This window comes from Rattus norvegicus, chromosome 9 (genome assembly GCF_021556685.1).
Source record: "Rattus norvegicus strain SHRSP/BbbUtx chromosome 9, alternate assembly SHRSP_T2T, whole genome shotgun sequence".
Taxonomy (NCBI): domain Eukaryota; kingdom Metazoa; phylum Chordata; class Mammalia; order Rodentia; family Muridae; genus Rattus; species Rattus norvegicus.
Window position 1 is genome coordinate 11,825,646 of NC_141542.1, and position 14,311 is coordinate 11,839,956.

A 14,311-nucleotide genomic window follows, 5' to 3' on the forward strand; every position below is an offset into this window, starting at 1 on the left:
CCATTTCTCTCTTTCTAAGTTAAGAATAAGAAGCATGTGACTGAAGCCCTGTTCAGGGTCACGTCGACATTCTCTGGTCACCAGAACATCCCCATTGAAAGAAGTGGGCTTTTGCCAAGTTTAACGCAGGTGAATTTGAAGACACACCAGCTGAGGAGGGATCTCCAAGGCAGAGGCATCAAATCTTTCCCCAGTCGCTGTCTCTGGACACGTGGCTAGCCTACACTCATGACGGCTGCTTAATGATGCACCCCAACAATCGTGTTCACTAACAAAGCTCACACATAACTAAAGGGGGAACTCTCATTGCTGCCCTGCCCCTCAGCCATATATTCCCACCACCCTGAGTGCGGTCAAATTCGTTCCTTCCATTCCACACACATCCTCTGCACAAGCAAAACTGTATACAGTCTGTCCAGTTCCCTTTACGTTGCTGTGATAAATATCATGACCAGAAGCAACTTGAAGGGGGAAAGTGTTCATTTGGCTTACTCCAGGTCTCAGGTCACCACTGAGGGAAGTTGGGCCTGAACTGAACTGAAGCAGAAATGAAACCGATACTATGGAGGAACAGTTTCCCGTTTTCTCTCCCTCAGGCTGTCTTTTCAACAAAAGACTTATTTTTATTTTTACTGTGTGTATGTGTGTGGGGCTGCATGGGTTTAGTGCATCACATTCATGCAGGACCTGTACAGGCAGGAGGCAGTGAATTCCCTGGAACTAGAGTTCCACAGAGCTGTTAGCCACTGTTGTGAACGCTGGGACTTGAACCCAGCTCCTCTGTGAGAGCAGTAAACATGCTTCATCACTGAACCATCTCTCCAGCCCCTCATACAGGCCAGACCCACCTATCTAGGGATGGTGCTGCCCACAGTGGACTGGGTCCTCTTCCAGGAATCATCATTCAAGGCAATCTCTCACAGAATCTGATCTGGACAATCCCCCAGGTAAGATTCCCTCAGATGACCCTGGGCTATGTTGAATTGACTGTCGAAACTAACCAGGACACATGATATTAAAGTTGGTTGAGAGCCTAAAAACTATGAAATATAAAAATCTACTTAAGAATTCAGCAAGCTGTCAAGAATTAAATACCTTTAATGACGACCCTCTTCTCATACTCGGTGAGAGGTATTCTGTCTTTCCAGGTAAGGAAATTGGCAAATTCCAGGTAGTTAATCAGGCCATCCTGATCCACATCACAGTAGTCAAAGAGATGGTCCAGGAGCATCTTGTCCAGATGCAGGTTGGCCTGGACACAAGCTTCATGCAGTTCTGCTCTGTCAATTACCCCATCTCCCTTCTGTCAACCAGTAAGCAAAGGTAAGATGAGTGTAGACTCTGATAAAAATGGAAATAAACAGCTCTAGCAAGTGCACTCAGCAAATTCCCCCATCCACCGAGAGGAATCAAATACCATGTACGTAAAGCAAGAGTTATCCTCCTTGAGTCAATCTGATAGACGCGCTTGATAGTTTGTGACCCTGGTATAAGCAGAATACAATACATTCAGTTCCTTTTCCTTGTTGGTTCTGGAGACTGAATCCAGACCCTTGCACATACTAAACATGTGTGAGCTGTGCTCCCAACCCCCACTTATTTTAGTCCCCTTTTTTCTCCCTCTATTTTATTCATTCATTCATTCATTCATTCATGCATTCATGCATTCATTCATTTTGGTATTTGATTGTTGTTTTGAGGCAATGTCTCATGTAGTCCAAGTCAGCTCAAGATCAGCTACCTAACTGAGAATGGGCCCTGAATTGTGGTCCTTATACCTCTACCTCCCAAGTGCTGGGATGGAGGCTTGTTCTCAAACACCCTGCTTAATCATACCCGTGAAACCACACTGTTTACACTGAGACGTAGCCGGCATAGTCATAAAACATGCTTGGCATTTCAGTTGAGCAATGTTGTGCGTGTCTGACAAGCTCATTACCACGTTTCATGCTGACAGAGTTTTTAACACCTTCTGTGTGTCTCACCGGGGCAGTGAATGATCCTCTACATTATTGCTCCATAATGAAGAAAAACAGAGTAAGATTACAAAGCAAAGTGTAGGGAGGCGTGGTTTTGTTGGCTACCACTCGCACTCACAAGAGCGAGAAACCACCGACCCCTCAAGTCCACTCCCATTGCGACAGTGTTAAGATTCATTCTTCCAAAGAAGGAAGTCCCCCCCCCGTGCCCCCACCCCCAGTCTCCTTTCACATAATAGTTAAAGGCAGATGTTCCTAGACTAAGTGTTATTGAAGGGAAATTGATGAGAGAGTAAAGAGAAATTTGGCTGGTTCACTTGGGAGATGGTGGGTGGGGGTGGAAGGGCAGAGAATTTGTGCCTTTTAAGGAAGAAAGTTATTAGCTAGGACATCTTATCCACTCAGCCCCTGGTGCTTCCCTTTAAGCCAGCTTTAGACGCACTCAGAGATGGTGCTAAGGACTTGCAGATTTTATTTTGTTCCTCTGCTCCTGGTGGTGGGTTGGTGCTTTGGGCAGTGAATTCTAGATACTCTAGGTAAGCACTGGACTTGGGATATAGATCCAGAGGAGAGTGCTTGCCCGAGTGTGGGAGGCCCTGACTTCTATCCCACAAACTAAAAAATAATAATAATAAAATAAAATAAAAGGAGAAAAATGAATGTACAATTATGTTGTCCCCTTAGGGAGATTTAGGGGAGAGAATCTGTCAGGAGAAACTACTTATAAATGAATCGTTGAGTATTACTGGGGCTATAGCTGGCCAGAGTTGACTTTGCAATGTCACTGAAGGTAAACCCCTGAAGAAACGGCCCAATGAGACTGACCCGGTGAACTGCAAATAGATTAGCATGGCCCTGGGGAAGTTCCCTATGCCTGCTAATGTTAACATATATTGCCTTGACAATGGAGTTATAAATTGCATGGATTAATATGAACTCCTTTATAAAACGACTCTACAGCAAGCCCAAGTTGACCAAAAATCATGAACCTGATACCAAGCCAGAAAAACAGTATGGAAGCTATGACAGAATCACAAAGTCCAGAAAGCTGAATGGATGCTGTCAATAATGACAACCTTTCTGCCTAATACCAGGCTTGTCTCCACTGAAATCACAGGCACTTTGTCTTCTTTAAACTCCAAATAATCATCATGTCACTCAAAGCTCAAGGAAAGCTGACCATGGGGTAGGGGGCTGTCAGAGAACATGACTTAGAATTGGCTTCATGAATTACAGGGACAATAGTAGCTAACAGCCAAAATCACCAGTTGCAACTGTGAGTCCCTCTGAGCTCTTATCTTTCCTACCCCAGTGCTGTGCTATGTGTATTTAATGGCTGGCTCTCCGGCAGGTGTAGTATAAAGAAGTCCTGATTTCATTTTTTAAGGAGAATGGCTGTTTTGTCCATTTGCTATTGTTTACGTCTTGGTTTTCTAGACAGGGTCTCACCCAAGCTAGCCTCTAACATGAATCTCCCTGTCTCTCTCTGGCTCCCAAATGTTGGGGCTTAGGCACCAGGGTTGCAAACTTGCTAGTTTGCTCTCTCAAGCCAGCTGGAACATAATACTGCCATCCAAATTAACTGTTAACATCTTCAGATTCTAAGTCTCCTAAAGAGAAAGTCTGCACATTATCCAAAAGGATGCTTAATGGCAATAGGCAATCAATGAATAATAGAATCAATCTTATAAGCCAAGAATATCCACAGTTTGCCTTGCTCAGCCTGCTTTCTTATAGAACCCAGGACCACCAGCCCAGACATGGTACCGCCCACAATGGGATGGGCCCTCCCACATCAATTGCTAACTAAGAAAATGTCCTTTATCTTATGGAGGTATTTTCTCAATTGAGGTTCCCATCTTTGAGACAATTCTAGCTTGTGTCGAGTTGAAATAAGACTAGCCAGTACAGTAGATCCTGCTACTCATGTTCATGAGCTTTTTAGAATTGACTGAAACGGAGCTGGAGTGTAGTTTTTTGGCTAAACACTTGTCTAGGAGGTATGATACCTGAGTTCCATCCCAATACTACCATAAAAACATCCATTACAACACATTTGAGTCAAGTGTAGTAGTACATGCTTGTAATTTCAACTTGGGAAGCAGTAGTAGAAGGCTCAAAATCCAAGGGCAAGCTGCGTTACATGTAACCCCATGTAAACAAGTCTGTACATGGTTGGGGTGCGGAGGCTGTCCGTCTACCTCCATTTTTATCTCTGTCTCTGTCTCTATCTTTCTCTGTGTGTGTGTATGTAAGTTGTTTAATGTGCTTATTCCAGCTTCCGTATTTTCATATTGAAAATCATCTTGAAATTAACTACAGATACCCAGTAGTTTCATTAAAAACCAAACCATCGAGTATATTTCCTCCTTTTTAATTTAATTTTAATTTCATGTATGTGTCCATGTGGGGGAAGCTTCATGTCGGTGCAGGTAGGTGCTCAGTGAGCCAAGACCACAGCATCAATTGACTCCCTGGGGCTGGAGGTACAAGTAATTGTGAGCCACCTATTGCAGGTCCTGCAAAGTGAAGTCAGGTCTTCTATAAGACCACAGAGCCATCTTTCCAGTCCCACTTACATTTTCTTTTCTCCCCCTCCCCCTGCCTTTTTTGTTTGTTCTTCGGTTTGTTTGAGACACAGTCTAAGTTGTCCTAGCTATCCTAGAACTTACTGTATAGACCAGTCTGACCTCACACTCACCTGAGATCTGCCTGTGCCTGCCTACTCAGTGCTGGGATTAACGGTGTGTGCTGCTACATTAACTCACTTAGACCAACATTTTTTAATGCTTTTTGAGGGAAAGTGCAACTGAGTAGAGGCTTATTGATATCTGTTGTTGTCTATGTGGTTGTCCCAACTTCCTTATGGAGGATCAAGGACAAAGACAAAACAGAGGTTTGCTAGACAACCCTAAACATCCCTCAAAACCTTTATTCTCCTGCCTCAGCCATGGAATACTACAATTAAAGTCTAATACATATGCCTGGAATTAACACAAACTTAAGTGATATGCTTTTTTGATAGTGAGAAGAGTTTTACTCATTAGCACACACGTACACAATTCCCAGGCCTAAAACTAAAGCAGCTGTTCCTAAATAACTTAGTGAGTAATGGACATTTTAAATTAATTTTTAAAATGAAAAAGGTGAAGTGTAACTTTTCAAACATCATGCCCAGCACAGGATTGAAGGTGGGAATATTCCTTTATTCTCATTTTAAAATTACTCTGCTCATTTTTTTCTCTCTGCCTCTCACATAAAGACTGTGATTTCTGGGGTAAAGGTGGATGGAGCTCAGTAGTAGAGCCTAGTACTGAGACGGGTGGGAAGAAGGGGGAGAGAGAAGGAGGGGTAGAAGGAGAGAGAGGAATAGGGGCAGATGCAAGGCAGATATGTTGCCACCTGCTTAGGAGGTAAGAAGACTCAGGATTCAAGGTCAATATGAGAGATGAAATGAAGGTATCTCTTTCTCTCTCTCTCTCTCTCTCTCTCTCTCTCTCTCTCTCTCTCTCATGTACATACACACACACAATTTGTATCTTATAGCTTGACAAGATCTATGTACTTAGGAAATTACTTATTATATTAAATATCTGGAGAAGAGAAGATTAATGCACAACTAAGATTTTTCAAGGTTTTCCAAAGGCCTTTAAGGTTTGCTTTGGTTTTTTTTTCCCTTGATACAAATCTTAGTTTGACCTTATTCATATCTCAGAATACTATGCTGTGCCATGGTTTGTATTCATGCTGCCCTAGATTCTAGATTCTGTAATTAACTTCTTTTTATGTCAATAATGTATACAAATACTCTTTAAATTTTTGCTTATTTAATTTTGAATAAAAGCTAAATTCATAATTTAAAATGATGGTGATTCTCTGTATCAGCACACATCCTGAGCTTGTATTGATATGAAACTCATTCTGAAATGGTTGGTAGGTCCATCAAAGGAGCTCTGTGGCAAAAGTACTTTCATGTCAGACCTAATACATAAGTTTGATCCCTGGATCCTACAAGAGCACATCAAAACAATCATCCACCATGACCAAGTAGGCTTCATCCCAGGCTTGCAGGGATGGTTTAATATACAGAAAACCATCAATGTGATCCATCATATAAACAAACTGAAAGAACAAAACCACATGATCATTTCATTAGATGCTGAGAAAGCATTTGACAAAATTCAACACCCCTTCATGATAAAAGTCCTGGAAGGAACAGGAATTCAAGGCCCATACCTAAACATAGTAAAAGCCATATACAGCAAACCAGTTGCTAACATTAAACTAAATGGAGAGAAACTTGAAGCAATCCCACTAAAATCGGGGACTAGACAAGGCCTCTCTCCCTACTTATTCAATATAGTTCTTGAAGTTCTAGCCAGAGCAATCAGACAACAAAAGGAGATCAAAGGGATAAAGATTGGAAAAGAAGAAGTCAAAATATCACTATTTGCAGATGATATGATAGTATATTTAAGTGATCCCAAAAGTTCCACCAGAGAACCACTAAAGCTGATAAACACCTTCAGCAAAGTGGCTGGGTATAAAATTAACTCAAATAAATCAGTAGCCTTCCTCTACACAAAAGAGAAACAAGCCGAAAAAGAAATTAGGGAAACGACACCATTCATAATAGTCCCAAATAATATAAAATACATCGGTGTGACTTTAACCAAGCAAGTGAAAGATCTGTATGATAAGAACTTCAAGCCTCTGAAGGAAGAAATTAAAGAAGACCTCAGAAGATGGAAAGATCTCCCATGCTCATGGATTGGCAGGATTAATATAGTAAAAATGGCCATTTTACCAAAAGCGATCTACAGATTCAATGCAATCCCCATCAAAATACCAATCCAATTATTCAGAGAGTTAGACAGAACAATTTCCAAATTCATCTGGGTTAACAAAAAACCCAGGATAGCTAAAACTATCCTCAACAATAAAAGGACTTCTGGGGGAATCACTATCCCTGAACTCAAGCAGTATTACAGAGCAACAGTGATAAAAACTGCATGGTATTGGTACAGAGACAGACAGATAGACAGACAGTGATAGAATTGAAGACCCAGAAATGAACCCACACACCTATGATCACTTGATTTTTGACAAAGGAGCCAAAACCATCCAATGGAAAAAAAGATAGCATGTTCAGCAAATGTGCTGGTTCAACTGGAGGTCAGCATGTAGAAGAATGCAAATCGATCCATGCTTATCACCGTGTACAAAGCTTAAGTCCAAGTGGATCAAGGACCTCCACATCAAACCAGATACACTCAAACTAATAGAAGAAAAAGTGGGGAAGCATCTCCAACACATGGGCACTGGAGAAAATTTCTTGAACAAAACACCAATGGCTTATGCTCTAAGATCAAGAATTGACAAATGGGATCTCATAAAACTGCAAAGCTTCTGTAAGGCAAAGGACCCTGTGGTTAGGACAAAACGGCAACAAACAGATTGGGAAAAGATCTTTACCAATCCTACAACTGATAGAGGGCTTATATCCAAAATACACAAAGAACTCAAGAAGGTAGACTGCAAGGAGACAAATAACCCTATTAAAAAATGGGGTTCAGAGCTAAACAAAGAATTCACAGCTGAGGAATGCCAAATGGCTGAGAAACACCTAAAGAAATGTTCAACATCTTTAGTCATAAGGGAAATGCAAATCAAAACAACCCTGAGATTTCACCTCACACCAGTGATAATGGCTAAGATCAAAAACTCAGGTGACAGCAAATGCTGGCGAAGATGTGGAGAAAGAGGAACACTCCTCCATTGTTGGTGGGATTGCAGACTGGTACAACCATTCTGGAAATCAGTCTGGAGGTTCCTCAGATAATTGGACATTGAACTACCTGAGGACCCAGCTATACCTCTCTTAGGCATATACCTAAAAGATGCCCCAACATATAACAACGACACGTACTCCACTATGTTCATAGCAGCCTTATTTATAATAGCCAGAAGCTGGAAAGAACCCAGATGCCCTTCAACAGAGGAATGGATACAGAAAATGTGGTACATCTTCACAATGGAATATTACTCAGCTATCAAAAACAATGACTTTATGAAATTCATAGGCAAATGGATGGAACTGGAGAATATCATCCTGAGTGAGGTAACCTAATCACAGAAAAACACACATGGTATGCACTCATTGATAAGTTGATATTGGCCCAAATGCTCAAATTACCCTAGATGCAAAGAACACATGAAACTCAAGAAGGATGACCAAAATGCGAATGCTTCACTCCTTCCTTAAAAGGGGAACAAGAATACCCTTGGGAGGGAATAGGGAGGCAAAGTTTAAAACAGAGGCAGAAGGAACACCCATTCAGAGCCTGCCCCACATGTGGCCCATACATATACAGCCACCAAACTAGATAAGATGGATGAAGCAAAGAAGTGCAGGCTGATGGGAACCGGATGTAGATCTCTCCTGAGAGACACAGCCAGAATACAGCAAATATATAGGTGAATGCCATGATTAAACCACTGAACTGAGAATGGGACCCCCATTGAAGGAATCAGAGAAAGGACTCGAAGAGCTTGAAGGGGCTTGAGACCCCATGTGAACAACAATGCCAACCAACCAGAGCTTCCAGGGACTAAGCCACTACCCAAAGACTATACATGGACTGACCCTGGACTCCAACCTCATAGGTAGCAATGAATAGCCTAGTAAGAGCACCAGTGGAAGGGGAAGCCCTTGGTCCTGCCAAGACTGAAGCCCCAGTGAACATGATTGTTGGGGGGAGGGCGGTAATGGGGGGAGGATGGGGAGGGGAACACCCATTGAGAAGGGGAAGGGGAGGGGTTAGGGAGATGTTGGCCCGGAAACCGGGAAGGGGAATAACAATTGAAATGTAAATAAGAAATACTCAAGTTAATAAAGATGGAAAAAAAAAGAGAAATACCCAAGTTAATAAAGATGAAATATATATATATGACAAAGAAAAAAAGAATAATCATCTTTTTAAATCTACTTTAGATGGTTTCTAAACTGCCTAGAAAACCATGTACAATGAGATACAAATGGGAGTAGAGGAAAATCAAAGCAAAGTAACAATGGGAAAAATTCAAGTGCTCACAAAATCGACTGTGAAATTACTCAATGGGTTCTGAGCTTCCTGAAAAGGAGGGCAGAAAAATGCACATTCGAGGAACTGGGGGTGCAGCTCAAAGGACATCATATACTTAGCATGTATAAACCCTTGGGTTCAATCCCCAGCACCAAAACTAAATGAATAAATTACATTTACAGTAGTTTAAAAATTAATTGATCTTGGCCTATAGATACAACTCATTGGCATAGTGTTTAAATGGTACGTACAAACCAGTGGCTAAATTCCAAGAACCAAGATATGGTGGCCAGGCCTTTAATCCTGACATTTTGGAGGAAGAAGCAAAGGATAGAAAGTTCATTCCTATTATGTGCTACACCAGGGTCTGAGGGCCTGCCTGGACTACAAAAGACCCTATCTCAAAATAAATAGATAAATAAATACATACATACATACATACATACATACATACATACATACATACCGACTGATCCTGCACCTTTTGGATGGATACTAGCCCCTGCTCTCCAAGGCAATAGCATTCTATGAGTGAGTTGGATGCACACTGAAGGTACAATGTGAAAACACCAAAACTTGGTTTTGAGAATGTCCACCGTTCCCCAGAGATCCACAGAGATCCACAGAGATCCACGTATCCTTGCTCTCAGAACAGAGATTTACTCCGTTCTGCTTATGTGTAGTCATTGACCATGCTTTAAACCTGGAAGTCATGGCTGTGTTTCAAGTGAACATCTCTTTAAAGGACAAGTAAAGAGTTGCATGGAACCCGCAGTTTGCTGACCCACCACCCCCATCTGCGCCAGTCTGCTGAGGTTTGTCTGTGCATCAGAACCCCTCATTCTGTGAGACTACTGGCCTTGTCATAGTGCCTGAAAGCCATCAGCAAAGTGTCAAAGTGCTGGTGATTAAATTTCTTCAAGTGGTGGCGAGCAGCCGCAACCAGGGCTCTCTGGCGGTCCTTCCCACGGAGATATTCATCTGGGCCTCTGTAATGGATGAGATCACCAGCTCCTATTGAAGAAAAGGAGGAGTCTTGTATGTGAACATAAACTATGGCCACAGAGTTTTAAGAGAGAAACAGAGGCAGAGAGGGACCAAGGCAGAGAGACCTAGTAGCCTCTAGGAATGAACAAACAAGACAGTTATGTCTAGTGCTGGCACTTCTCCCATGTAGCCCATGCGGTCTCATGTAGCCCAGGCTGGCCTCGTTGAACTCATAGCAATCCTTTCAGTCTCCTAAATGCTGGGATTACCATTGTGCACAACATGCTCACTCGCTGTGATATTATACAAAATATGTCTGCGTGTAAAAAGGAGCATAAAGCAATTGACTCTTGGAAGTTACTGTAGCTGCTTGAATTCTAATGCTTGTGACCCCCACATTAGTGTGCACAAGAGGGTATACACAAAGTTTCCACCTCCACTTAATTCTGATGGGTAAATAAGGATGTGGCAGACAATACCTGGGGAGAAGAGAGAGGAGGGGTTTTAGGTTTCCCAGGCTTGGGACCTCTAGGAAGGATGAGGGGGAGGTCAGCCATGCCTTACAAGAGTGTGGAGAGAGGAAAGAGAGAAGTCATGCCTGAGGTATGGGCAGGGGAGAGAAGCAGAGCCACCATGTAAGGGGACCAAGAGGACGAGGCCCAGAGTGCTGCTTGACTGGGTCTAGAGCAGCCAAGATGGAACCTAGAATTAGTAAGTAGTAAATTGGAATTGTCTGTGGGAGTTAGATTCTAACAACATGGAGGATAGGCAGCTGCCCAGCTGCCTAGGACGTGCTAAAATATAAAGGCTGTGTGTCCTTCATACACATGGGGAAGCAACCTCATGTCAGGATTCATTAAAAAGTAATACAACAAGCTACTATTTCTGATTTGTTTGTTTGTTCGTTCATTTGTTTATATGAGGGTACAATTACATACACAGGTGTGCACACATGTGCACATCCATGTAACTGCGTGCGAGAGACTGGAGAACTTTGGGTGTCTTCCTCTATTATTTTCCATCTCTTGCCTCAAGCCAAGGTCTTTCAGGGTGCAGGCAGCTCACATTATCAAGTCAGTAAACTCCTATGACCTACTGATCCCTGAGCCCTAATGCTGGAGTTACAAACATGGACAGCCATTCCTGGCTGTCTATACAGGGGCTAGGGATTCAAACTCAGATCCTCAGGCTTATACAGCAAATATTCGTACTACGGAGCCATCTCCCCACCACCATGGCTCTGGTCATGAAAAGAAAAATCTACTCGGCATTATGAACCATGTATGTAATCCCAGTACTCACAAGGCTGAGTGAGGAAGATCACTAGGCTACATACTGAGTTTCAAGCTAGCCTGAATTCTGTAAGACCCTATCTCAAGAGAAAAGAAAGAAAATCGGTGCAATCCAGTAAACTAATTAATATATTTGTTCCCTTTCGAAGTATGTCACTTGTTTTATGTTTACGTTACTGAGGACTCCACCCAGTCACAAGCTTGCTGGGCATGCTCTACATTCAGCTCTGCTCCAGCCCTTTCTATTCTATATTATTTATAAAACAAAGACGGTCTTAGCCAAGTGCGAAGCCCACACCTACCTTGTCCTGGGTAATGTTTTGTCAATTTGACACAAGCTAAAGGTATTTGTAAGAGGAAAAATCCTGAGAACTTGTCTCCCTAGACTGACCTGAAGGCAAGCCTGTGGGACATTCTGTGAGAGGGCCCGGCCCACTGCAGGTGGTACCATCTCTGGGTGGGTGGCTTTGTGCTGTGTAAGAAAGCAGGCTGAGCAAACCTTGGGGAGTGAGGCAGTAAGAAATATTCCTCTCTGGGCTCTGCTTCAGGTTGTTTCCAGGTTCTTGACCTGAGTTCCTGCCCTGGCTTTCCTCAGCAGTTGAGCTTTCCACAGCAAAAGTGGTCCTCGTGTTTATCATAGCAATAGAAAGCAAACTAATATATATCCAAGGCTAGCCTGGGCTAAGCAATGAAACTGAATCAAAAAAAAAAAAAAAAAAAAAAAAAAAAAAAAAAAAAGCTCAGCATGTTGGCACAGCCTGTAATCCCAGTATGTGGATGGTGGTGGCAGGAGAGTTATAAGTTCAAGACCTGTCTTAGGGATATAGCAAGTTGGAGGTCACCCATGAGAAATTTTTGTTTGTTTGTAATTAAAACATGAGCTAGAACAGAGACCTCCTTATACAAGTCCTCTGCTACCTATGGCTAGGTTGATGACTTGCTGGCTGGCTGATGAGAGCAGCTCTTAATTATGTGGTTGTACAACAACAGAGTGCTTATGATATCTCTCTCTCTCTCTCTCTCTCTCTCTCTCTCTCTCTCTCTTTCTGTGTGTGTCTGTGTGTGTCTGTGTATCTCATTTTTGAAACAAGATGTCTCTGGTATAAGAATGTAGGTCCTTTGTTTACATTGTTCAAAGCCCTGGGTTCAATCCCCAGCACTGTAAAAAACAGACGATAACCAAAAACATTTTTTTTAAACATGGTCTTTCACTCGAACGAACACTGAGATGCATCAGGCTTGAAGCAATCATCCTGTCTCAGTCTCTCAAATGCTGGGATCACAGAATGAACCACCACGTCTAAGTAGGATACATTAGAGTTTAAATTGTTTAAATCTGTGTCCCATGCTGTGCATGGTGCTCCCTCCCTGTAATCCTGGATTGGGAGGTCTAGATAAGACACAGCAAATCAGAAACCAGCCTGATATACTACCTCAAAAGCAAACAATAAAATATTTTCTGATTCTGTACACTTGTTATGTGGCCTAAAAAAAATCTGTATTTTTCTTATTTATGTTTAACTAATATTTAATTTAATATTAAAACATTTAACTATTTTCTTATTTTAATGTTTTACATACAAAATATAATTAATATTTTATATAACATCATATATTAACATAATTATATAAATATATAGTTTAATGTATAGTGTTGCTATATTAATAATATTAATATTATATAAATATGAAATATTTATATGTATATTTATATCTATTCCCAGTACCTACATCAGATGGCTCACAACCCTCTGTAACTAATTTCTCTGACCTCCAGGAACACATGTGTATAGGCGCCATGTGCACAAAGCATAAGGACTCACACAGGTTCTCAAGTGTACCATAGCACTCATGGGAAGGCCAAAGAACAACCCTTGGGAGTTGACTCGCTCCTTCCTCTATATGGGTCCCAGGGACCAAACTCAGGTTTTCAAGTTTGACACTGAGCCATCTTGCTAGCCCAGATTTTGCATCTTTAGAAAGCACCAAGAATCTGTCATATCATGACATAAGTATTGTATTCAAATTAAATTAAAAAGCTGCCTTAGCTCACTGAGTTAATAAGTTTATATTTATTTTCTAAGTAAAAGTCAACTTAAGGTATTAATTATAAAGTCTTCAAACTGTATTAGTTCAAACATAATATGAAAAGAATTCTTATATACCATTAATGCTATAAAGCTTTAATCTTTAACATCTGAAGCTTCAAGGGGCTTGACATGTAGCTTGGTGATACAGTGCTGTGCTTAGAATACACAAGGCCCAAGGTTCATCTTCAGCACAACAGAAAAAAATGCATATATAGATGTGTACACGTGTATCTATATCCATGGTGAAGATAAGAGCATAACCTTCTAGAGACAGAAATGAGACTATGTTTCCAGGGGCAGCAAGCTGGACAGTAACAAGAGCCCAGCACCTGCCGCTCTTTAGGGGGGATGGGGAGTTGGGGGTTAATTCATATGTTCCAATACAGGCTAAAGCATTGTGGGTAACAGAAAAAGATATTCTTGTCTAAGAAAGTCACTCCTTTAATGGGGTTGGGTTTATTTGTCAAGAAAGAAATTCACATATTTACCATATTCTTCAGGCTGGAGGCAAGCTCCAAATGTGTGCCCTGGGGGAACATTCATAGTTTCAGCAATGCTATAGGAGAAAGCAAATTCTAGTTAAAGTCCTGACCACCAAAAGCTCAAAGTTGTTTGCCTTAGGTGCTTAGCAAACCACAGACTTTCCTATAGACACACTGGGAAAACCAAAGGTAAGGCATCACAAGAGCCTGGTGTCCATTTGTATTAACAGCGGCTGAAGGTTTTCCTTGCAGACTGAGAGAGAGAGAGAGAGAGAGAGAGAGAGAGAGAGAGAGAGAGAGAGAGAGAGAGAGAGAAATTCAAAGCAAAAAGAGGCAAAATAATTTTTCTGATATCCCAGAAATAAAGTTTTGTGAGGGTGCTCCCCCAGGAAGCAG

At 41.7% G+C, this 14,311-nt stretch overlaps 1 protein-coding gene across 2 annotated transcripts in view; it reads right to left on the reverse strand.

Moving 5' to 3' along the window:
- Efhb (EF hand domain family, member B) overlaps positions 1-14,311 on the reverse strand; it is a 63,017-nt gene that overhangs the window by 12,377 nt on the left and 36,329 nt on the right. For both annotated transcript variants that reach the window (XM_087565078.1, NM_001106879.1), the window contains 3 exon segments: positions 13,922-13,989; positions 9,924-10,078; positions 1,096-1,303 (listed from right to left, as the gene is read on the reverse strand). In XM_087565078.1, coding sequence (XP_087421204.1) covers positions 1,096-1,303; positions 9,924-10,078; positions 13,922-13,989 — 431 coding nt within the window.